The sequence below is a fragment of the Pipistrellus kuhlii genome, unplaced genomic scaffold (genome assembly GCF_014108245.1).
Source record: "Pipistrellus kuhlii isolate mPipKuh1 unplaced genomic scaffold, mPipKuh1.p scaffold_m20_p_22, whole genome shotgun sequence".
NCBI lineage: Eukaryota > Metazoa > Chordata > Mammalia > Chiroptera > Vespertilionidae > Pipistrellus > Pipistrellus kuhlii.
In genome coordinates, this window is record NW_023425521.1 from 7957693 (window position 1) to 7983992 (window position 26300).

A 26300-nucleotide genomic window follows, 5' to 3' on the forward strand; every position below is an offset into this window, starting at 1 on the left:
CTCTCTCTCTCTCTCTCACACACACACACACACACACACACATTCTCTCATATATATATATATATATATATATATATATATACACACACACACACATATATAAAACACTAAGCAATGTTAAAATATGTACAAAGATAATAATTTAATAAAAACAACAACAACACTAAGTTGACTTGCGCATGTGCAATACATATAAAGCTCTCACTGGCGCCAGTCACATGCGTGTGTTTCCATCTGCCATGTTGATCGTGAATTTGGTTGACACTTTTAATATAGAGAAAGGGCAAATAGCGATATTAAAATATTTCTTCTAATTTCCTTTCAGTGTGCACGAATGCCACTAGTATCATCATATCTCTTGTTTTTGGAGGATCCTTTAGTAAACATGCTGTTTGTATGGAGGATCTGTTATCAAAGCAGATTATAAATATCTAGATTCTGTTAAAATATTACTATTCAGCCTTAGCTGGTTTGGCTCAGTGGATAGAGTGTCAGTCTGTGGACTGAAAGGTTCGGGGTTTGATTCCAGTCAAGGGCACATGCCTGGGTTGTGGACTCAGTCCCCAGTAGGGGATGTGCAGGTGGCAGCTTATTAATGATTCTCTCATCATTGATGTTTCTATCTCTCTCTCCCTTCTCCCTTCCTCTCTGAAATCAATAAAAGTACATTTTTTAAAAACACTATTCAAAGACATTTATAAAATAGTATAACTCAGATACTTCATTTCAACATATCCAGTAAACTTAGGTTTATCTGAGAAGTCCCATTTCATCAAGTTTTGCTTATCTCTTTAAAACAGTGATTAATGCCATTGCATCCTCACTGTGTAGTCTTGAAATATAGCTATTACTTTTTATGGCTATGAAACATTTTTCTTCAATCATTTTCCAAGTGGAAATAAATATTGTTCCCAGTTTTCTGCTCTTTTAATCAATTCTTTATAGCTCTCCATGTAAAACTGTAGATTTATAAGTTTGAAGTAAAAAAATATGAAATAAAATTCTGCGTTATATCAGCATTGTCCTTTGATTTCAGTATTTGCTTTTTATTTCTAAAAGCTCCACTTAAAAATCCAGCTGTTCATTTTTAATAATCTCTTCATTGATAGTTTGCCTTTGTAATTGTTTCCTTATTTTATTATTATTTTCCCCCCCTTTTTTTTTAATGTCCCATATCATAGCTGTTCTCTGATCTCTGACAATACTTAGGGATCTGATTCTGTGGTTTATTGTTTCCACTGACTCTCAATCAGCTTGACTTTCCTTTCTGAAGTGTTTGGTGATCTGTGTGAATTTGTTTGATCTTAATTAGTTTAAGTTCTGTGGACCTAAGTTGGAATTTAGGAAGTTTTCCTGGGATCCCTTCATTTTTCTTTTTTAGTTTCCAACTTAGGGAGGAAGTGTCAGATTTTCTTTTCCAACCTTGCTGCTGACCTGAGGCTGTTTTCCAATTAACAGCTACCCACTGGCGATCCTACCCCTGTGCCTTCCTGCCACTGGGGTACCAGCTAAATTTCAATCCACTTTATTTTTTAATCCTCACCTGATTTTTTTTTCATTGATTTTTATTTATTTATTAAAAATATATTTTATTGATTTTTTGCAGAGAAGAAGGGAGAGAGATAGAGAGCTAGAAACGTCGATGAGAGAGAAACATCGACCAGCTGCCTCCTGCACACCCCCTACTGGGGATGTGCCCGCAACCAATATACATGCCCTTGACCAGAATCGAACCTGGGACCTTTCAGTCCGCAGACCGATGCTCTACCACTGAACCAAACCGGTTTTGGCTTTTCATTGATTTTTAGAGAGAGTGGAAGAGATGTGGGGAGTGAGGTAGGAAGGGAAGGTGGGAGGGAGGGAGGGAGGGAGGGAGGGGAAGAGAGAGAGAGAGAGAGAGAGAGAGAGAGAGAGAGAGAGAGAGAAACATCCATGTGAGAGAGAGACACACAAATTAGTTGCCTCCTGCATGTGCCCTGACTGGGGCAGGGGATTGAGTTTGCAACCCAGGTACGTGCCCTTGACTGGGAATCGAACTCTCTACCCTCTGGTGCTTGGGCTGACGCTCTAATCACTGAGCTGTGTCAGCTAGGGCAAGCTCAATCCACTTTTTCTTTAAAATTTGAGAAGGAATTTTAGAACTTTCCCTCTTGTCTCTTTTGAGACTGACAGTGTGTCAAATACTGTGTTCTTGTCAAGCTATAGTTTTGTAGCAAGAGTCTCTTGGAGCACCCATAAGCAAAAGCCAGAGTTATGGTTTCAACAAATCTATGGGTGCTTATATGTGCATATAGCTGTGTTTCATTATGACCAGTCGAAATTTTTTCCTAGTTTAACTTTTAAAACATGATTTTGAAGATATTTGTCATTATAATTATTTGTTAGAGTTTAAGTTTACATTAGACATGCTGTTCTTATTTCATTCTTAAGGTCTTGTAAATCTTTGTTTATAATATTTAAGAATGTGTGATACATAACAATGGGAATGGTCCATTAAAAGTGTTTCTAGCCGAAACCAGTTTGGCTCAGTGGATAGAGCATCTGTCTGCGGACTGAAAGGTTCCAGGTTCGATTCCGGTCAAGGGCATGTACCTTGTTGCGGGCACATCCCCAGTAGGGGGTGTGCAGGAGGCAGCTGATCAGTGTTTCTAACTCTCTATTCCTCTCCTTTCCTCTCTGTAAAAAAAAATCAATAAAATATTTTTTAAAAAATAAAAGTGTTCCTGTTTTTGTTTTTTTTTGTAGCAGCAAGCCTTAGACTATTCTTCCTTACGTATCTTAAACAGGTTCTTCACTCACTAGCTTAAAAATTCAAAATGCAGATGTTATTCTTTAAAATATATGCTGTGATTATTTTAAGGATCCGAATTTTAATATAACTTATAGTTTTGCTTTGTTGGAGAGCCTAAAATTAATAATAGAATGAACATTTATTTACCCATATTTTACAGTATAGTAATGAAAGAAAAATTGAAGGGAAATTTTAGAAAACATTTCATTCCTTATACCACTGGCATTTGTAAAACAATATTTTGTCAGATAAAGATTGAAGTACAGTTTATGTTGGCAAGTGTTGTGATTGCTTTTATATTAATTTAAAATCTGTGTCACATTAAAGCCCAGGAACAAATTTTTAAAAAATGTAGGCTATGTGATAAGTTTCTGGGCCATTTATGGATTGAGTTTTAAATATGCAAGTTTGTTAAACCATTGGGAATTAAAGATTCCAGCTGAACATCTCAAGTTTCTGAAACAATACATTTTCTCAGACTTCATGGAATTGTTCTGTGTCATTTACACTTGCTTGGCTCAGCAGGCTCAGCAATGAGGTATTTTTTATTTTTTATTTGTTTTTGCAGGGATCTTAGCAACATCAATTGTGAAGAGCTTGGTCCATTGCCTCCTGGATGGGAGATCCGTAATACAGCAACAGGCAGAGTTTATTTTGTTGACCATAACAACAGAACAACACAGTTCACAGATCCTCGGCTCTCTGCTAACTTGCATTTAGTTTTAAAGTAAGTTTTTGAAACAATATGTGTGAAAATGCAAGTTTGAACATGAGAAGACGGATGGTGCTTTCTGTAATGTGATAGACTGCTGTCTTCCATTATTTTGTTGAACAAAATGTTATATAAGAATATGACAAGTTTTACTTTGATGTTAAAATATGAGTATTTTAATCCTGCTGTGCTTAAGCAGCAGCCTGCACCATGGCACACGGGAAGAGACAGGCTGCTTTATGGGTAGATGGATAAAACTCCATTTCCCAACTCCATACAGTCATATGGATTCTCAGAAATAACCTTTGGAGCTAGTTTATCGTTGTCACAAATGACAAGCCAAGAATACATAAGGTGTGGAAATGATACAGCTAGATTTTTTTTATGGTTGATGGTTATTTTAAATGTGTATTTGTAATCTTTTTCGTTCAGTAGTATTTTTATTTACTTCTAGTCGGCAGAACCAGTTAAAAGATCAACAGCAACAGCAGGTGGTATCGTTATGCCCTGACGACACTGAGTGTCTGACAGTCCCACGGTACAAGCGAGACCTGGTCCAGAAACTAAAGATTTTGCGGCAAGAACTTTCCCAACAACAGCCTCAGGCTGGCCATTGCCGCATTGAGGTTTCCAGGGAAGAGATTTTTGAGGTAAACTTTTAAGTCTTACTGAAAAATGACATTTTAATGTTTTGCTGTGTTTTCCAATAAACTTTTTGAGACTCTTTAGAATGAAAGAGTTTTCATTAATTTCTTTTTCGATTGTGGGGACTAACGGCAATAACATGGGAGAGATGTAATGTAGAAGGTAAACATTTAAATAGGATGAAGAGTGGTTGGTGTTCCAGTGGTTCAGCGTGGCCTCTGCATTGCCAGTGTTTGTTAATAATGAGTTTTGAAAGACCTTAAGTATCATCCACCTCTTATTTTCTAATGCTTCCAAAAGGTAAGGGGCTATTAACTCAAAATCACTTTCTTTCATTACTGTTGGACTACTTCCTTCGTTTATTGAAAATCTACCTTCCTAATATACTTTTTTATCTTTGGGTTTTATACCCTAACATCACCTCCGGAGTTCTTACAGAATTAGTGCAGAGCTCCAAGGCAGCACTTCCATTCTTTAGCTGACTCCTGGGCAAGAGGTTTGGGGACTTGAGAACCCTTTTCCCAAAAGATAAACTTTTTTTTCTCTCAGAACAGTTCTGGTCTTGTCTATAGTCCATCATTTGTATTTTAAAATAATAACATTGTCCATTTAATGAAGAGGACACTAATGATTACTTATATTGTTTTGGAATTTTCTTTTTCTTACCTTTATTTTCTATTGTTGCCTGTGACCTAGATTTAATTCGACCAATTTGAAAACTTTGGTACTTCTATCAAATTCTGTTTTTATATTTTTTATTTATTATTATTTTTTTTATTTTTTTTTTATTGATTTTGTACTGAGAGGAAGGGAGAGATAGAGAGTTAGAAACATCGATGAGAGAGAGTCATCGATCAGCTGCCTCCTGCACACCCCCTACTGGGGATATGCCCGCAACCAAGGTACATGCCCTTGACCGGAATCGAACCCGGGACCCTTCAGTCCCCAAGCCGACGCTCTATCCATTGAGCCAAACCGGTCTCGGCTCAAATTCTGTTTTTAATATGAGTGAAATCATTGCTATGGTTCATAGAACTTTGCACTTGTAGGTTTTAATATAGTATTCATCACGTGAATTGGTTTCAGTAGCATTAAACAATATTCATTTTGTTTTTAGAAGTTCCAAAGAGGTTTCAAACACTTGGATTTTATCCATTGCTTTGATTGTTGAATTTCACCTTATTTATAAATACCTTTTGTTGGTGGAATAGGAGGAAGAATTTAAATAACAGGTTTAAAGCACCTAGTAATTATAGTATATTAATTTTTATTTATTTTTAAATTTTATTTATTTATCTTTTTAGGAATCTTATCGACAGGTCATGAAAATGAGACCAAAAGATCTTTGGAAGCGATTGATGATAAAATTTCGTGGAGAAGAAGGTCTTGACTATGGAGGGGTTGCCAGGTAAAGACTTGCTAATCAGGAAATGTCACATGAATCCTTATATATACAAATTTAAGAGACTCCCTGTGGTATAACCTTCTCATTGATACTTATTTTCTAGTATAATATTCCCTAGTGTTTGCATTAGGAGGATATCCTAATCAATACATTCATAATGAGGTTAGGATAGTACTTCCACCAGAAGAGGACACTAATGATTACTTACATTATTTTGGAATTTCCATTTGGGACTCCTTAATAGATCATGGAGGCCAATGGAACGCCCTCTGAAAACTAGCTGCAACCATACAAGGGTTGTTGATATACTGGCAGGCCCTGTATCTTCTTCATTACCCCTTCAGTGTGTGTTATTCCCTCTGCTTTACATTGTCAGGGGCAATCTTCAGGCTTTAATGACATAATCTAAACGGAATACTGCTCCCTTTGCTTTCACTGCCGTGCTTTTTAACCTTGTTAAAGGAGTGTGTGTGTGGTCCTATTGTTGTTTTCATACATAAAGTATTTTTTTTAGGTGTGAAAATTCACTTTATGTAAATGTAGCAAAAACATAGCTCAATATTGAAACATTCTAAAGAACCATCATGATAATTCCACTTACCCTAATCTAAATCCAGGCTTAATTAAATTGTATTTTCACCAAGTCCCATAATTATTACTTAGCATTACTTGTTTTTACCTATAGACTTACTTTCATTCTGCAACCTTTTTACCTGCAAATGGAAGTACCTTAAATTTGGATTTTTAGAATTGATTGCTTGTATATTATACTTAGGACTTGATTGTTTCTGTGGCATTCTTATTTATTTATAACTTGGTTTTGAATGATTATTATGAAAACTTATTAATTACATGCTGATGGGATCTAAATGCCATAATTATATATGCCAGATAAATCATTTTTGTTATTTCTTAACCCCACTATTCTCAGGGTTTAGGCAGAGTAAAAGGGATGTGGCAGAGAACTGCTTTCTCTGATCTTAATTCCATGCTAGAAGCCAAAAGTAGTTGGGTTCTGCTTTCACATGTGTTCTAAATACATGGTGAAACAAAACAAAAATTAGAATTTTCTTTAAAAACACACATACATATATAAGAAACGTATAGCCGAAACCAATTTGGCTCAGTGGATAGAGCATCAGCCTGCGGACTGAAAGGTTCCAGGTTCGATTCCAGTCAAGGGCATGTACCTTGGTTGTGGGCACATCCCCGGTGGGGGTGTGTGCAAGAGGTAGCTGATCGATGATTCTCTCTCATCGATGTTTCTAACTCTCTCTTCCTCACTGTAAAAAATCAAAATATATTTAAACAAAAAACAACAAAAAAAGTATAGACATGTCTGTGAGTGTTAGTGTGTTGTGAAAGTTGCTTATATGGAGACCTCACTTTTCGTTTTTAATCTCTATAGAGTTTTTCAAATATTACATAAATGGAGATGATTTGAGCTAGACTTCATCACATTATAGAACTGAAAAACATTTTTCTTTAACTTTCTGTTAAAAGTATTTCACAGTATTTCCTTGAAGTAGGTAATTCAATGTGTTTAATCCATAATAACAGAACATATCATTTAAATACCTTTCCTAGCTGAGGAGTGCCAGGAATCAGGGTGAGAATTGCATCTGAGAGAGCCTAGTGATTGTGTTTCAGTTTCCTCAATTGAGTGTTATCTTTCATCCTTTGAAAAATATGAGGGATTTAATAAATTTAAGGTGATAGTACTATTTATTATGAGGTTTTAAAAATATTGATGTGCATTTGAAACCAATAAGAGATAAGGAACACACCAAAAAATACAGGTGAGGACAAGATGTATTTCTTAGTATGTTCCATACCACTTCTTGGTTTTAAGTGACCACTTACACTTTTATCACACCACATTTCAAGTTTTACACAAAAACTATTCCTTTCCCTTTATTTTATACTTACGATGGATTACAAATTTATTTAGCGTTAAAAGGAGCAGACTGCTGGGATGCATTATGTGATGAATAGTTGGTACTTCTGGGTAATATCTTTACACTCTGCTGCTATGTCATAAAGTTACCTGTGTGAGAGAGAAGTGACTGCATAATAATAAAACAGGCATTTCCATTTGCTTTTTGGGCATGTAGATTTTTCCATTGTGATCTATAATTAGTGCTTTATTTAATTTAAAAAGTTATTTGCTGAAATGATCAATAGCATATTTTAATAAAAATATATTCTTTAACAAAAAATTCCTTTGTCATGTCTTGTTTTCTAGGGAGTGGTTATATCTCTTGTCACATGAAATGTTGAATCCATACTATGGCCTCTTCCAGTATTCAAGAGATGATATCTATACATTGCAGATCAATCCTGATTCTGCAGTTAACCCGGTATGGTTGCTGTTCTGGTAATGTGAATTAACAAGTGATCTACAATACTTGTCATCTTTAAATGTCAATGTAATCTGGATTATTTTCCTTGTCCTAGTCACAGCCTTCGATTTAGCAGTTCCTTTTTAGAAAATTGCTCAAGTAAATGCTTATGGATGTGTTCAGCAATTTGGGCCTACGGATATTAACGGCATCTTTGTTTGTAGTAGCTTCAATTTGAAAGAGCATCATTGTCCATAAGCAGAGGGTTGATTACATTGTGACATGAAGCAGAATGACATTAGCAGTTACAAAACATAAATTCTGGAGTTAGACATGAGATAATAACTAGGTCCTATTACTTAATAGCTTTGTGACCTCAGGCAAATTTATTGACTTGAGCTTCAATTTTATTACCTAATAATAGACAAACATGTAAATTGACCGTACCTCTGCTACACCCAGTCAGTCAAGAGCGAATATGCAAATTAACCTGACATATGCTGGCACAGAGTGGCCAGGAGAGGCGGGGCACCTGCTATGAGGAGGAGGGGAGTGGTGGAGGGAGCTACAGGAGTGGTGCTCCACTGGGGAGTGAGGACTTGCAGGCTCCTGGGCACCGGGAGGGAAGCCCGGGGAAGGAAGGCCTCTTCTTGCATGAATCTTTGTGCAGCGGGCCTCTAGTTGCTAATAATAATATAGTTTGTACCTCAGAGAAGGGCTGTGAGGATTCAGTGAGATTCTGCACTTATATTTAGCATGGCGCTTTACATTATTAACCATATAAAAATTATTCAGCACTCAACAAAAGTTAGCAGCTGTTACTAATTTGTTTCTACATTATTTCCATTAGCTTTTCGTACAAGGGCATACTATATAGCCACCAAAATGACATTGTGGGATAAAAGTTAATGACATTTCAAGGTGGTATTTGTGATGTATTAAGTAAAAAGATGGTTGGAAAATAGTATAATATAATTTTGGTAAATTTGTATATGTAGATTGAAAGGATCTATCCTGTAATATTGACATTAGTTATTTATGGGTATTAGATTATGGGTAATGAACATATATTACGTTTTACAAAGAAATAAATGCTGTTTTTAAGATAAAAGGGGTGTTTAAAGATTACTTTTTAGAGAAGTAAAAGAAGTTTAAAATACTAATTAACAAAACAATTTATCAGGAAAGACCAGATATACCCAAACATGGTAGGAATGTTAGATACATTGCAGGAGATCCTTAATAAAGGGAAGATTTTTAGGCAAAGGTTTTGCTTGGGGTCCCATTACTGCCATTGTAGTTGTAGTAATAATAGTTCATGTTTGTTGTTGAGCTTTTATCCTCTGCCAGCTACAGTGCCATGGGCTCCATTATCTCATTTTACTCCTCACAGAGATCCTTTTTAGACACTATTATTACAATTATTTTTCCAGATGTGGAAAATTAATCCTATAGGGGTTAAGTAATTTGCCCAAGTATGCATAACAAGTAACTGGCAGACTCAGGACTCAAGTCCAAGTTAGACATGAAATCTGTGCCCTAAATCTGTGAGGTTTTGAATTTCAGTTTCTGGTTAGGTCAGGGAAATAGGGAGGTTTAGGGTTGAAAGCTTTTTTTTTTTTTCTTTCTCTGTGACAGCCAAGATTGTAAAAGACTTAGCAGGATGTGAGAGGAAGAGAACAGGATCTATGGGTGGTTTAATGAAGCTGCAATGGGACTCTTGTCTGGACTTAATATCTCAAGATGAATTTTACAAAATGACTATATCCTTTGAGAGAGGCTTGACTCTGTAACATTTTATAGCGATGTAGGGAATCTTGAGCATGCCCAATAGAAACTCTCCCTAATGATTACTGAGCTTTGGTATGATAGCCTGTTCCATTGAAATAGTTGTAATTTAAAGTATAAGTTGATATTATAAAAAGGTTAATGTTGCTTAAATATTTAATTTTTTATTAAAAATTCCCTGAATGGTGTCTAGCTTCAGTATTTATATAAACTCTTTTCCATTTCAGGAACACTTATCATATTTCCATTTCGTTGGACGAATAATGGGAATGGCTGTGTTTCATGGACATTACATCGATGGTGGCTTCACACTGCCGTTCTATAAACAGCTGCTTGGGAAGTCAATTACTTTGGATGACATGGAGTTAGTTGATCCAGATCTTCATAACAGTTTAGTGTGGATACTGTATGTATTGAGTCTTGTTCATTATAGTTAGAATCTGAGCTTTTAAAAAAAGGTCCTGTCTCAATGGATGTACTTCTTTAAAATTTAAAAAACATAGAAAGCACGAAGAGTGACTATTTGAATGATAGGACCACATTAGATTTTTCCTTTTTCTACTGCTTTCCTGAATATTTCAAATTCCTAGAAGTTTGTGAACTTTATTACTTTAAAAAGGAAAATAATATCTAATATATTCTATTGTAAAAAGTACAACTATATGTAAGTGATTTTCTCCAAGTGATGCAGTTTGTTTCCAGTCCTGCATGTGTTAGAATAGCAGATTCCTGCAGAAGTGATGATTGTTGAAGCCATGCTTTAAAAAAGGCGTCTGTAAGAACCAGTTCTGTTTTGAGGGAGGGCATTATCTTATGAAGATATATTGGCCATACTTATTTGCCAAACCAATGAGACTCAAGTAGGGCCTCTTACCTGCAGGCCGGACACAACTGGAGTTTCCCTGTGGTAAAGCCCGGCCATGGCCAGAGCCCTTTCTCATTGCTCAGGAAGTGAAATGCTTCCTGTGCTGATGAGGGTAAAAGCTCTGACTTTTCTGCCCAAGAACTAGGAGGTTTGGGTATAGGAATATTAAAAGGAATCTGATCTTGTATTTGTCACGGTCATGCCATAAACTGTCTTATTTGTCTCACAGTTAATACATCTGTATTTTAGATTTTCCAATTAAGTATCTTTCCTTTCTAGTGAGAATGATATTACAGGTGTTTTGGACCATACCTTCTGTGTCGAACATAATGCATATGGGGAAATTATTCAGCATGAACTTAAGCCAAATGGCAAGAGTATCCCTGTTACCGAAGAAAATAAAAAGGAATATGTCAGGTAAACACTTCTGTGTTCCCAAAACTGAGAATTGTTTAAATGTTCTAGAGTAGCAAAACAGAAAAAACATTTCAGTATTTAGGTCATGTTACTTATTGCTACAAAATAGGTTTCTGCAGAAATTAGTGGCTTAAAAACAACTCATTTTATTCTTGCTCAGTCCTGAGGATCAGGAGTTTGGATGAATTAACAGGATAGCACACCGCTCCTCCACCTGGTGTTAGTGGGGACGGAAACGGCAAGATAGCCTCCTCACTCACATATCTGATGACTCAAGAGGGGTGGCCCCGAGGGCTGGGGCTGGCTGGCGGGGTTCCATGGTTATCCCCACGTGGAATCAGAGGTCTCTCACTCTCTTCAGCAAGGTAGAGGGGTGGATGGCTGGTTTCCCACAGCACAAGAGAAGTTGTCAGAGCTTTTTAAGGCCTAAGCCTAGAACTGGTCGGCGCCACCTCTGTGCTTTATATTTTTGGTTAGAGCCAGTCACATGCCCACCCAGGTTCAGTGTGGAGGAGACTGTACAGGCACAGATACCAGGAAACATGGTGCATGGGCGTGTGCTGTGAGCTTCCAGGCTGGCTGTGCAGAAGCACTTCTGTGCTGTATTCTAGCACCTGCCCTGTTGTCAATAAGCATGTTGTGAGGTTAAGGGTAGATACAAGAAAATGTTCTCTGAGTTTTACAAAATCACCTGTTGATGGAGGAATTTAAAAGTAGTGATCATTTGGCTGTGGGAACTAAAGTTCTCCTAAACATAAAGCTGGTAACCAAATTAAGAATATAAATAAAAACATGCATCTATACTACTTTATATAGATTATGTACCCAAGTCTTATTAGCTAAAATGTTCCCACTTTATGCACAAGTCCTATCACAGACAGTTGATGGGCGTGAGCATCGAGTTAGCTTTTTTGGAAAGCAGTTTGATAATAGCTTCCAAAATAAAAATGTGTATGCTTTTTAACTAGCAGCTCCAGCTTTAGGAATCTATGCTGTGGAAACACATGCAATTACATAATTATGAGAAAGGATGTTCAACTAAATATTACTTGTAAAAATTAAAAACTGCTAAATGTTTTTAGAGGAGAATGAATATATTTAGAGAAATATATATATGTTTGGCAGAAGAGTATGTGGATTTTTAAAAGGAACAGAGACTGTATAAGCTGTTGGATTTAAAAAGCAAGTCTTAGAAAAATTATGTAGAGACAAGGTCTGTGTTTTATAATTATACGTAAGATGTTCAGAAAGGCTGTTCACCAAATGAAGTGTTTGGGATGAGGGAGCAGAGATCCTGGGCCTGGGAGTAGAGAGGGGAAAGCGGATAAAATAATGGACTTTCAGCGTTTACTCTGTCTCCACAGTTAGGTGTTTTTTCCCTTCTTTATCTAACAAGCACCTATGATATTTCTAATTAAAAAAATGAAAGAATGGATGGGCATTTCCTGAATTTGTCGTGCGTCACTTCCAGGACCTGGTGTGGACTGCTCAGGCCCTGGCTCCCACTCTCCAGGAGTCGGTTGTGGTTATAGGGCTTAGTAATATCCTTCATCCAGTAGAGTTTTGAGACAAAGAAAACCTTTTTATAGATGAGAAGTTTTGGTGTCCTCTTAACCAAACACACAAAAATGAGGTTCCCCCAAAGCATATAATTAATGTTAAGTAATTTATTTCTTAAAGTAGAGAACTATTCCTCCAAATTTGGCAAAGGATATGTTGACAAACTTGGAAGATGAATAGTTCTGAGATTGTGAGATGGAGAGGTTTTCTTCAGTAGATTTTCTTAAAAAGCAATTCACTAATAAAATTACAAGTTAAAAGCATCAAAAAAGGCTACACATTGGGTGTAGTGTACTTTTTGTTGGTAAATTACATCTTCTGTGGGTTTTAAAGCCTCCAGGGAACAATGAATATTTAACTAAAAGGCGCTTACTATTGGCTTTTACTATTGCTTCTCATTCTCTTTACCTCCTCTTCCCTCATCTACTGCTCCCAAAATATAAACAGAACGTCTAACATATTCAGACCATATTTTCAAGCGAAATCAGAAAAATAGTGATTTTTTTGAATGGCCTCCTGTTTGTGGCTTTTGGCTAGAAGTTTAGAAGGAAGTCTCATCCACATTGTGACTTCAGACCCATCCAAGCTCCAGCCAGCTTCCAGTTTACTCAGAATTTATCTGATGTGAGGAGTTGCTTTATTGATGCAGCTTTTGTTAATGGACGGTTACCACCTTTTAATATTGCTAAAGTAGAGATTCATCATAATGACCAAAGCTGAACATGTTGGATCATATGAAACCCCCGCCCCATGTTTCCAGGCTCTATGTGAACTGGAGGTTTTTACGAGGCATTGAGGCCCAGTTCCTGGCTCTGCAGAAAGGATTTAATGAAGTCATTCCACAGCATCTGCTGAAGACATTTGATGAGAAGGAGTTAGAGGTCAGTATATTAATGTCATGACATCTAGTGTAACAAGGAAAGGTTAGGAATTTTCTCTTAGTTTTCTGGCACTTTTGAAGTTTCATGGCTCAGTATTGTGAGCATTCCTATTCATAGGAAGTCCATCTTGCTGTGGAATTTCTACAAGTGAGCAATCTCCCTTATGTTGTGAACATTTTATTTTTTCATATTCTTTCTTGCTTTCAACAGATTTCATGTCTTATGTATAACTTCTTCCAATGTTGTTTTCTATTGAAATTTATTGGAATGAAATCCTAAGCTCAGTCGATTTACGCAAAGCTTTGCAAGAAAGCATTTGGTAAACAAGATCATAGAGGAAATAATTAAAACACTTAGGATAAACTGTATCTAAACATCCTCAGGCTCTTTGGAAACATTCATTAGTAATAGTAGCAGTAATAAACAGTTAACTTTTTTTTTTTTTTTCATTTAAAGCTGGTCCTTTAAGCACCTTAGGTCTGGGGTTTTTTAAAAAATTTTAATTAATTAATTAATTTTTATTAAGACCTTTAACAAATACATCTGAATTTTCATTGAACTACTTTGTAAAAAAAAAAAAAAAATCAATGAGGTTTTATTCTACCAGAGGTTCCAAATTTAACTATGGAGAGCATAAATATTCAAAGTCTACATGATTTATTAATTAACCTCAGTGTCTTTTTAAACTAAATCTGTTAGCAGACCTGTTAGCAAACAAATGTAAAAATTGATTTGACTCAGTACCATCCCCTTTCCTCTTTGTAATTGAATTACTCAACAGTGAATGGTTAGAATGAAGTAGTCAGGAGGAGGAAAAGAATAAGATTGATAATAAAGTTGAAATACAATACATTTTCATTAGTTCATACAATGAATGGGGAATTTGGCCTTATAATTACCACTCGGCTGAAGAAAAGAATTTACGAGTTACCTTTTTGGTATAAATACTTCTGTGATCCTGTTTGGATAGCCACTTCCCTCTTCAGTGTGGCTGTGGCTCCGTAATCCTCAGAACCCTGTAGAAGCTTTGTTGGAGAGTTTATACAATAGAGATAGGGTTTATTATATAGCTTCTGCTGCTAATGAAATTAAAATTTTTGTTTTACAAAAATATATATTGTAATTTATTTTAGTGTTATACTGGGTTAATAGAATGATAGGGCTTGCAAGTTATGTTTTACACTACACACTATCCTAATTCACTGTTAGAACACATTGCTGAGATGAGCTAGCACTGGACCCAAAGGACCCTAAGTATTAATAGTTTGAGGTGATGTTGATAGAGTTCACCTACAATGACCCTGCATCAGGACACCACACAGAGCGCTAGATCAGTGCATTTATGTATTTTGTACTTTGATACAATTGTAAGATTATTGAACATATTGCATTACTTTTCAACAAATTTCTTTCATTTTTCAGCCACATTTCTTGAGTTCCTAAACACAGGTTGCTGTCAAGGATGCAGTGAAATAGATGTTACTGCCATAGGGAACTAATTGCTGGCCAAGGGCTGTACTGAATTGCTCAGAATCCCCAAGTTAATAAGTGTTGAAACTAGAATATGATGCAGGTCTTAAGTAAGGCACATATAAATTGTATTTATTTGTGGAGTCTAGTTTCTGCCCATTAAAAAAAAGAATTATATGGAATTATGGAACTTCCATCTTGCCGAGTTGCTCACAGGAGTGGTTCTCAGACTCTGGGTGGGGAATTTGAAAGTGAATATAGGTGCCAATAGAGCTTTTTAAAACACAGCTTCTGAGTATCACCCTAATCCACAGATTAAAATCTCCGTGCATAGGACCTAGTGTGTGTATTTTGAAAAACTTTCAAGATGATTCTGGTGTGTACCCTTGATGAATTTAAGAATCACCCTTTGAGAACCAACACTACACATCTGAAGTTCTATTTTGAGGAATTTTTGGCTTCACTTGGGTTTCCATTGGCTCATGCTTTGTGCAATATTTTAACAGCTCATTATTTGTGGACTTGGGAAGATAGATGTTAACGACTGGAAGGTCAACACCCGGTTGAAACACTGCACACCGGACAGCAATGTGGTCAAGTGGTTCTGGAAAGCCGTGGAGTTTTTTGATGAAGAGCAGCGAGCACGGTTGCTTCAGTTTGTGACGGGATCGTCTCGAGTGCCTCTGCAGGGCTTCAAAGCTTTACAAGGTAGCCAGCCAGGGGCCGGCGCTGGCACCACATCATGGGGAGGGGTCTGTGTTTGGGTTATCTAGCTGGTTTACAACCCCGTGCTTATCAGTCGATTCTCTTTCACCTTGTTTCTGATCTGTAACTCTCATGTCTTGATCCCTTCTTCTCCTTCTTTTTCTTTGTTACTCTCCCAAGAGCCTTTTCTGCTGGGGTTCTCTGTGATTGTAGTGAGTGTTGCACGCTGGACTGTGTGTGGTGATGCTCTGCCTCTCCACGCCCTCGCTGTCGATTCTGCTGCACATTCCCGTGGGGAAGTCTGCCCACTGCCGTCTCCACATCTCAGCCCGGGGCGCCTCTCCCCTCTCCTTTTTCATCCCTTAACAGAAAGAGGCAGCATGAGTGGTGGAAGCCATTTGATGGGTCAGTGCATGTGCATTACTGCATGGCATCAGCCTGCTTATTTACAACCACATTCCATTTTAATGCATACTTTGCTGTGGAATAGCTGCTTACCTTTTGGATGAGTTGGTAAAATTGCTAATGACTGGACAATGATGCTTAACTGGATGGCAGTGCTTTATCTTCGAAGCTCTTCATTTTCCAAGTTGCTGCTGCTGGTGACTGAGGATATACAAAGCTAGACAGTACATGCTCTGACATTGTTGCCCACAGTGCAGTGTCAGAAGTCCTTGGGGAAAGCATACTCGGAGTTATGCTGACTGTCCCTACTGTGAAAACTCATTCTTATCAGCCTGCCTGTAAAGTGAAGTTGTATTTCTACATATATTTGTATGGCTGTCTTATGTTAACAAATTTATTCTATAGACTGCTGATCTTTTGCTCTCAGCCAAGTCTGAGTCATTGAAACCTGAATGTGTGTATATTTAATCATGGATTTGCCCATTTACTTTTCTTCTCATGCTTTTGGGACATTGATATCCTATATATCAATAAGAAAGAAGCTGGCAGAGGATTTCAATCCTGAACCTTTTCTCGAATTTGAAATGCCAGGATATTAAGGAATCCAGCCTTATCCAAGGTCAATTCCAGCTTTCAAACGCAGATTCTTTTCCTGGCAAAATAATTTTTTTTTGGCAGCTTGTGTAGAGTCGCCGGTTTTCCTCTATCCCTAGACCCTGTGGTTTCTGTGCCAGTTTCATCCTGATATCTTAGAGACGAATACAGGCACCTGCAGTGACCTGACCCATGCTTGCTTCTTTGGCAGGTGCTGCAGGCCCACGACTCTTTACCATCCACCAGATTGATGCCTGCACTAACAACCTGCCCAAAGCCCACACGTGGTGAGTTATTTTTGTAGCTTTCTCCCCTTATTCCAGGTGTGTATTAGTTTTAAACAGGTAGCTTTTCATTTATTGTTCTTACTATTAAATGGACCTGTAAAAGGAATGATAAGAACTCAGTGATTTAAGGTTATTCTGACATTGGTGGGAACACCCAAAAGTGGTAATCTCTGCTATAGAGAAATAGAACCTTATTCCTTTACTTCTCTGTGTGACACAAAGAGCGATGTGGCTAGATGAGGCTGGTTTGCTTATTTTAAACCTGATGTGCTTATTTACAGCTTCAATCGAATCGACATTCCACCCTATGAGAGCTATGAAAAGTTATATGAGAAGCTGCTAACAGCCATTGAAGAAACGTGTGGATTTGCTGTGGAATGACAGACTTCACGGAGTTACCCCGGACTCTATTTATGCTCAACAGCCTCCTCTCAGCAGTTTCAAGGGATGCTGAAGTGCAGGAACATGCCCCCTCCCTTTTTTAAATTTTAGGACACTGTGAGGGGAAAGGACAATTTTGAAATTCCTTTTCAAGGAAAAAAACAAACAAACAGGTCTTTATGCATTGCCATGGGGCCGCATTCAGCTGCTATTTAAAATTAATATCTTGAACCTAAAGAATGCTGACTTTTCCTACATTTCCAGAGTTAGGCAGTATTCTACACTTAAAGACTACTACTATTTTTATAAAAGGTAACCTATTCACATCGCTTCACAGATTTCAAGTCTCAGACATCAAGACAACTTCAGCAGGCGGTACAAGTCACATTTCCTTTTGATTGAATACATGATTTTGAACAGCTCCTGTACTTGCTCTTTGTAAAAAAAAAAAAATGAAATAAAATTATTTTGAATTATTCTACCTTTGTAAACAATTGGCTAAAAGAATCATTGTCTTTAAAAAAGTAAGCCATTTATACATTTAATTACATTTTTCTATAGCAAAGCATTATATTTTAAAAGCATTATATGTTTCAACCTAGCCTAGGTGAGTCTTTTTTATATTTTTTCAAGCACAAATTACCTGGAATACAGCTATATAATTTTGGTTGTCAAATTCCTAATGCAACCATTTAGTCTAAATTTAGTAGCTTACTGCTACATAAGATGCTTTCAGGGGCTCCCTATTTTTAAGAGACTTTAAAAACAAATTCTAATTTTTTATCTTGAATCAGTATGACCAGGCGTTTTGGATTTTACTTTTCACCTTAAATGGAAATCCTGCATTTTTATAGCTTCTCAAATCATGTGGATGGGATAGGATTTTAACTCTTTTGCTGGGTCAACTTAACTTTAATAGATATGCTATTTCTTGTAAACCAAAGTCTCCTCTGACCAGTACACCTAGTTTATATTATATATTATATATGGTGTAAGTTTCTATCAAGCAAATCATCGTAAATCTTTATTCAGCTGCTCATGATATTTTAATCAGTTAAAGTTATGAAATAGGGAAAAAAAATTGCTCTAAAGATTATTTAGCTAACTTAAAAAACCCTGCTTTTACTTAACAAAATGAAGTGGGGCTGGTGCGGCTGGTGGGGCAGGGGATGTGATTACTAAAGAAACAGTGATTCTAACTCTATGGTATAAATGACTTTAAACCGAAGAGTGAATTTTGGAAGGGAATCCCAGTTCCCTTGGTGTTGAAGATCAGCTTCTGAGTTTGAAATATCCAGATTTAGCTTTCAGGGTGTGGCATGTCGCATGATCCAGAAGGCAACCATAATACTGGAGTGAGGGACTGGAAAAATCTGAAATCATGGGCAGATTTTTTTTTTAACTTGGCCATTAGAAATCTGAACTATTCTTTTAAAATATATTGATGTGAAACCAACAATAGCAAGTGTTGATGATATAGCTTTGTTTAAATTTTGTGGCTTACCAAGTGAATAATAGGCCCGTGTGTTCTTTCATGGGATGGACTGGTTTTCAGTCTGTGCATGGAGCCACGGGTTCTCAGAGGTGCCTCAGAATGGAGGTTTTCGAGAGGAGGGACAGAGTGAGGGAGAGGAGAGGACTAGTTGGTATTCAGCAGGGGCTTCTAACTCCTTACCTCCACCTCCACCCCCTTTACCCGGAGCAGCTCCAGATTCTTTCTTTTATAGGAATTCCAAGTAAGCTTTCATAGGGTAGGGGAGTATAAAAGAAGTAGAAACCTGCTTTTTTAAAAAAGTTGAAAACTACTTCTGTAGTTTCTAAGAATTTAAATTCATTGTATTCAGCCAGATTTGACTGTTACATGCAAACCTAGTTATAATCTTAACTGTGCTTTTACTGGCTTTTTTCTTCCCAATTTGTGCTTTCCCTCTGCATTCTTAGTAGCATGGAAGAACATCTTGAAAGGTACAGAAAAGGTTTGTGTATTATTTGATAACCAGTCGCAGGTCCATCTCTCCCGTATTACAGCACGAGTGCAGTGTCATTGTGCCTACTCTTAGAATCTTTCAGTAAAAATTAAGTATGTGAACACTTCAGAGAAATCATAGCTGATGGAGGCAGTGCTAATGAAATGCTACTGTCATAATGGACAATATCAAGCAGGCAAATACCATCGCTTTCTGAGTGCCTTTTTAAATTTTATAAAATGACTTAATAGAGCTTTAAAGAAATAAATTACCCTAATAGTCTGTGGTATCACCAACGTAATTTATAAAAACATGATTTAGATTTTATTTTCAAAAGTTGTTACCTAATTATTCCCAAATAGGTGCTAAGCAAACAACCTCCCCCCCCTCATGTGTCCTTTGAACCTTAGATTTGCACCTCGTGTTTAATGTGAATATTTATTTCCACATGTCCCTCTTAACTGGGTTTCCCCCTAATCCTCTAGTGTTATTTCAGATATGTGCTGTCGTGTTACCCATGCATTGCCTTTCCATCATGAATTCTTAATTATGAACAGTGGTTACTTTGTAGTGCTCATATGCAGTACAGAGGTGAGTTTTATTTCAGAGGGTCTTATTTCTCGGTGTAAAGAGTTTTTAAATAGTGCTGTGTATAATGTACATCTTGTTTTGCACATAGTTTGTTGCCTTGGGTTTTATTTTTATTGTCATTTTTCCCCCTTGTATTTACAGTCCAAAGCACAAATTTCCTTTCTTTTAAATACAATGTAATTTGCTTTATTTTACAACACTAAGTCCGCTTTGAACTTCTGGTGCATTGAGCTGATTGCATTGATGGGAGTTAGCGGTTTTCCAGCCATCTTTTCGTTGACAGAGCAGCCTCCGCTTCTGTTTGTAAGCTGCAGCACCACACGTGGGTGCCATTTGTGGTATTTAACCTTCTGTTGGGTGATGATTGTACCAAATGCTGAGTTGTTTTGTTTCTCGATGTAATTAGTTCACTTAATGTAAGATTCTTCCTTCTCTCAAACTGACTTTAAAAACAAAGTTTTATCATTTTCATTGTATTTGTATTTATTACAGAGTGTTTTAGCTTTGATATTCTTTGTATTTTCACTCAGTTGTTACATGAGCTTTATCAATAACATCTGTATAAATGGTTTTAAAAAATTAACTATGTATGTGCCCATGCCGAAGTTGAGCAATAAAATGAATGCTGTTTGCACTGTCACAGCATCAAAGTTTTTAAAGAAGACTGAGTTTATAATGAATTGTTTTGAAAAAACTTGATTGGCTCTTTGAAAAGTGACAGCATGTGAACCAGAAAGTGAGAAGTTTCAGAAGTTTCACACACCTTCCTTAGTTGATGCCTCTGTCAAGTCAGAGCGCTCAGGACCTCGTTTCTGTCTCCAGGTAAAGCAGGGAAGTGCCTAATGGCATTTGTGCTACCATGGCAAATTGGTCAATAGTTGCTGTGTGTTGGGGGAAGGGGGAGCATGTAGAGATGGTTTCTTAGGCTTACTGGGTTCTGGAGTGTTCCAGTCCAGCAAACAATGTGCCAGGGTTCTGGAGGGCAGAGCTACAGTAGGGGCTTCACTTCCTACCCTGGTGTTGAACAGTAGAATCCTCAGAATGAAATGAAGCCATGACTTTCTTAAGGGTAATTATTCACAACTCTATACATGACAGTGGATGAAAGTCCAGCTTTAATACCTGGTGGGGAAAAGAATGGAGATGATGCTTTTTCATCCACAATGTAGTCTGTGTTGTCTCTCCACAGTAAAGGTCTGGGAAATACAGTGATGTAGCAGCAGTGTATTAAAGTTCCAGGAGTGGGCATGCTGTCCATTTTTATCCTTTTGAATTTATTTTTTGCTTTGTCTCATATTGCCATATTTACTGGTTATTATCTAAAATCTGTAAAATTCGCTCTAACCAGATTGGCTCAGTGGGTAGAGCATTGGTCTGAGAACTGAAGGGTCCCAGGTTTGATTCTGGTCAAAGGTATATTCCAGGGTTGCAGGCTTGATCCCCAATAGGGGGCGTGCAGGGGACAGCCAATCAATGATACTCTGATCATTGATGTTTCTCTCTCTTCTTCACCTTTCCTCTCTGAAAGCAAAACAACAACAACAACAAAAAAACAACCATAGCCCTAGCTTGTTTGGCTCAGTGGATAGAGCATTAGTCTGTGGACTGAGGGGTCCCAGGTTCAGTTCCGGTTGGTTGTGGGCTTGATCCCCAGTGGGGGGTGTACAGGAGGCAGCTGATTGGTGATTCTCTCTCATCATTGATGTTTCTGTCCCTCTTGCCCTTCTTCTCTCAAATCAATTTTATATATATATTTTCATATTCCTGTGGCTTTGGTGCCAATAAAAATCATAGATATTTTAGCCATGACTGGTTTGGCTCAGTGGATAGAGCATCGATCTGCGGACTGAAGGATCCCAGGTTCGATTCCCATCAAGGGCATCTACCTTGGTTGCGGGCACATCCCCAGTAGGGGGTGTGCAGGAGGCAGCTGATCGATGTTTCTCTCTCATCAATGTTTCTAATTCTCTCTCCCTCTCCTTTCCTCTCTGTAAAAAAATCAAAAAAATTTTTTTTAAAAAGTCATAGATATTAAAAAATATATATAAAAAAATTTGTAAAGTTTTAGTAAAATAAGGAATTTAGTATTACCTATACTAGAGGCTTGGTGCATGAATTTGTGCATGGGTGGGGTTCCTTGGACTGGCTGGCAATTGGGGCCATCTTGCTCAGTCCCAGTGGGGGCAGGCTGGCCTGGGGGAGGGACTGTGAGAGGTTGGCTGGCTGTGGGAGCACACTGACCACCAAGGCTCAGCTCCTGTGTTGTCTGCCCCCTGGTGGTCAGTGCATGCCATAGCGAATCTTTGACGGTTAGCTATGACATGCACTGATCGCCAGGGAGCAGATGCTTAACGCAAAGAGCTGCCCTCTGGTGGTCAGTGCGCTCCCACAACGGGAGTGCCACTCAGCTGACTGATGGGCACCAGACACAGTGCTCGTGGCTGGCCGCTGCAGTGAGCCTACTGAGCGGCAGTGGTGGCAGGTGCAGTGGGGCCAGGATGAACTGAAGCAGAAGGCAGCGTTGGACTGCTGGTTTCTGCTGATCCTCACAGGTCACGCCAAGGGACCCAGTGGTGCACAAATTCATGCACTAGTAATCTATAAATTACCCAAAGTTTGATTTGACTAATATGTGATGTTTTTCTGTGTGGTGACCTAGAGGGTTTGTCCCTTCATTATAATGGTTAACCTTGGCACCAACTGCATTTATTTGTCCTAAATTCTTATAGTAGGAAATACATAACAGAACAATAGCCTAGTGATAGGATAAAGGTAATTATACAGAAAAAGGGTTACATTCCTACATTAATATTTTTAGCTAAATAAGACAAAGCAGATTTTAAAGTTACATGGTATTAAAAGGTATTTGCCCTAAATGTGACTTGTTCTTTGTTTATTCAACAGATAACTATGCTGCTACCATGTGTCAGGCTCCGTACTAGTTTAGGATAGTTGTTAAAAACTGTAATTTAAATCTGGGTACTCATAACTCAGTTTGTGTATAGCAAAGAAGTCCTTCATGATGGGAGCACAGGATTAAGTACCTTTCTTCAGCAAGGCCTCGAGTCCCAGATTTGGTTTTTAAAACCATCGATTTTGTTCTACCTCCTGCCCTCATGATACTTCAGATACTTCAGATCCATGATACTTCAGATACTGGTCTCCAGGACAGGTAGCTCCTTCCTTGTGTTCATCATACGGTTGGCTGCATTTCCAAGGTAATGTGCTCAACTCTTATATACCTCCTGTTAGTATTTGGGCTGGGGCTTATCTAGGTTATCAATTAGTCTCTAATATGAGCTGTGAATCCCACTTTTATCTCCCTTATGGTGAGTGTTTTATAAGTAAAAAGTGGAGAGAGGCAAATACAGCAGTCTGTGGGGAAGGGTCTTGGTAGACCCTTCGAAGTTTTTCCTGCCCACTTAAGTGTTCATGAAGTTGTCTCACTTTCAGCCCCAGATTTGGGAGTGAAGATGGAGAGCACATCAGATTCAACCTTTTAGACCACTCACTGCCCCCAAGACAATGCTGGCATTGCCAGGTGGTGGAGAACCAGCGAGACCAAAAAGGTATTTCTTTTAATTGAAGTGTAATTGACATACATTATTATATTAGTGTCAGGTGTACAACATGATGATTTGTATATATTCTGAAATGATCACCACAATAAATCTAGTACTAAACACCTATCACTGTACATAAATTTTTGTGTGTGAAGGGAACTTTTGTGCCATATAGTATTGTTAACAATGGTCTCCATTCTGTACATCACATCTCATAACTGGAAGTTTATACCTTTTGACCCCTTTCCCTAACTCCCCAAATCCTTCTGACAACCTTTAACCAGTTTTTATCTATGAGCTCAGTTTTTTTGTTTTCCACATACAGTATATGTGAGATCATATGGTATTTGTCTTTCTCTGACTTATTTCACTTAGCATAATGCAAGGTCCACCTTGTTGCAAGTGTCAAAATTTCTTTTTTTTCAAGGCTGAATAATATTCCATTGTATACATACACACCACATTTCTTCACTCATCTGCTGATGGACACTTACTCGCATCTTGACTATTGTAAATGCTGGTGCAGTGAACATGGGCGGAGTGTGCAGCTATCTTTTCCAGTTAGTGTTTGTTTTCTTTGGATAAATGCCCAGAGTGGAAGTGCTAGGTAGTTCTATTTTTAATATTTTCACGTTTTCCACAGTAGCTACATCCATTTACATTCCCACTGGTAGTGCACAAGGCTCCTTTTTCTTGATGCCCTCTACATTTATTTCTTATCTTTTTGGTAGCAGCCATTCTAATAGTTGAGAGGTAGTATCTCCTTGTGGTTTTGATTTGCATTTCCCAGATGAGTAGTGATGCTGAATATCTTTTCATGTATCTTTGGTCATCTTTGTCTTCTTCAGAAAAATGTTAGGTTCCTCTGCCCATTTTTTAATAGGATTGATTTTTTGCTATTGAGTTGTATGAGTTCTCTATTTTGGATAGTAACTCCTTATTAGATAATCTGATTTGCAAAAAAAATTTTCTATTTCATAGGTTACCTTTTCATTTTGTTGGTTTCCTTTGTTATGCAGAAGCTGTTTAGTTTGATATAGTTCTACTTTTTCATTGCGCTTTTGCGTCAAATCAGAAAAATGGTTGCCAATATCAGCGTCAAGGAGTTCATCACCTATGTTTTCTTGTAATTTTATATTCAAGTCTTTAATCCACTTTGAGTCAATTTTTGTGTACAGTGTAAGATCTGCTGGTCCAGTGTCATTCTTTCGCATGTTACTATCCAGATTGCCCAACATTTACACACTGTCCTTTCCCCATATTTTTGGCTCACTTGTCATAAATTATTTGACCACATATGTGTGGGCTGTTCTGTTCCATTGACCACCGATCATAATCTCATCACCATGCTACTTTCCTTTTTTAAAAAATATTATTTTATTGATTTCATAGGGGAAGAGATAGAAACATCAATGATAAAGGGAGAATCATTGATCAGCCTCCTGCATGCCTCTTACTGAGGAATGAGCCCGCAATCCCAGCATTTGCCTTTGAGAGAATTCAAACCCAGGACCCTATAGTCCACAGGCCGAGACACTATCCACTGAGCCAAACCAGCTAGGGCGCCATGCTCCTTTCTACATGCCCTAATGGGAATCTCTCTTCTCCCTTACAACCATCCTTTCCTTGTGTCACCTGCCATTCTGTGGCTTTGATCAGCAAAAGTCCTCATATTCTCAACTGCTCCAAAACCTTTCTCTAGTTCTTAGCCTCCATTGAAGCCCTCTTCTCCATGGAAGACACCACACCAAGTGGGTTTTCTTTTTTCTCATGTTCTCTCACACTAGGGTTGGTGTACTCTTGCTTACTTCAAGTCTATTATGCCTCTTTCCCATCTGCCATCACTAATTTGCTTTTAAGACACACACCATTTGGCCTTCCACCTTGGCCTCTCCTCATGCTACCAACCGCTGGAAGCCATATGCATAAATTTTCTTCTAGCCACCATGTGAAAAAGCTACATACAATTGAACCTGTCTTTAAGGTTTACTCCTATGTCCCATCTCTGATGACAAGCTCACACTTCTCTTCTTTGAATTAGGTTTTTTTGTCCTCAGGCACTTTTTTTCCTTTCTATTTTTGCTGACACACAATAGGCTTCAGGAGCTGGCTGCTCAATCAAGGCTTGTTGATTGCTTTAGTACAAAAGACTAATGAAGAATGTGTGCCTTTAAGGCTTTAGTTCATAAATTCAAGAGCAATAAATTTTAAGAAAACAATTTTTATTACGTTATTTCATTAAAAGTATTAGAATGAATATGTAGACAAGACGTTTAGAAATGATTCTTTTGGTTTAGTTTACTTACTCAATTCTAAGTCTGCCCTGGGGAAGTAGCCTCAGGGGAAGGGATTTTTACTGTACTGAAAGGAAGCCATGTGAAGCCGAGATTTGAAGCGCTGAGCTTCTAATTCCCGGAAGAAAGCATCTTCGTCATGCTGTGTGATCATGCACTGCAGTTGTTGAATTTCCTTCTCCATCTTAGATCTCAGCTCCCTCTTCACCTTATATAATGTCTAAAAGAGAATTCATGTCATCCTGCTATTCAGAACATATAGCCAGGCCACCCTCATCTATCTATTTTTATTCCTTCTCCAACTTATAGCTGATCAAGCACTTGAAATAATTTTAATTTAATATACAGAGGCCTTAGTAGGTAAAGTTGAAATCATAGGATAAATGTTTTGGACCATAGATGGACCTTTTTACTAGTATTCTCTCTGTTCCCCTTACGGATATAATTGTGTTTTTTTACTTCTTAAAAATGTAAATAAATTTCTATCCTGTTAATCATTACCTGGGCTTGGGATTTTTCTCTGGCTTTGAGTTCTTGATGTTCCTGTGTTATGGCTTCTGCCAGCAATGAAAACTGTTTACAGGGAAGAAAAAAAAAAATCAAGTATTTTATTTGTAGTATAAATATAACAGTTCTA

At 37.7% G+C, this 26300-nt stretch overlaps 2 protein-coding genes across 10 annotated transcripts in view; one reads left to right on the forward strand and one right to left on the reverse strand.

The window, feature by feature from the left end:
• The window catches only part of SMURF2 (SMAD specific E3 ubiquitin protein ligase 2), an 83361-nt gene extending 65622 nt beyond the window's left edge, over nt 1-17739 (forward strand). Inside the window, exons 10-19 of one of the 4 annotated variants that reach the window (XM_036450896.2) lie at nt 3360-3518; nt 3958-4153; nt 5453-5556; nt 7799-7913; nt 9911-10089; nt 10828-10965; nt 13262-13406; nt 15383-15584; nt 16792-16867; nt 17149-17739. In XM_036450896.2, coding sequence (XP_036306789.1) covers nt 3360-3518; nt 3958-4153; nt 5453-5556; nt 7799-7913; nt 9911-10089; nt 10828-10965; nt 13262-13406; nt 15383-15584; nt 16792-16867; nt 17149-17248 — 1414 coding nt within the window. In that variant the 3' untranslated portion in view covers nt 17249-17739. The remainder of the gene's footprint in view (nt 1-3359; nt 3519-3957; nt 4154-5452; nt 5557-7798; nt 7914-9910; nt 10090-10827; nt 10966-13261; nt 13407-15382; nt 15585-16791; nt 16868-17148) is intronic. The other 3 variants (XM_036450897.2, XM_036450899.2, XM_036450898.2) reach the window with 3 other exon arrangements.
• Nucleotides 17740-25573: 7834 nt separating this feature from the next.
• CEP95 (centrosomal protein 95) overlaps nt 25574-26300 on the reverse strand; it is a 29019-nt gene continuing 28292 nt past the window's right edge. For all 6 annotated transcript variants that reach the window (XM_036451505.2, XM_045586305.1, XM_045586307.1 and 3 more), the window contains 2 exons: nt 26165-26236; nt 25574-25883 (listed from right to left, as the gene is read on the reverse strand). In XM_036451505.2, coding sequence (XP_036307398.1) covers nt 25707-25883; nt 26165-26236 — 249 coding nt within the window. In that variant the 3' untranslated portion in view covers nt 25574-25706. The remainder of the gene's footprint in view (nt 25884-26164; nt 26237-26300) is intronic.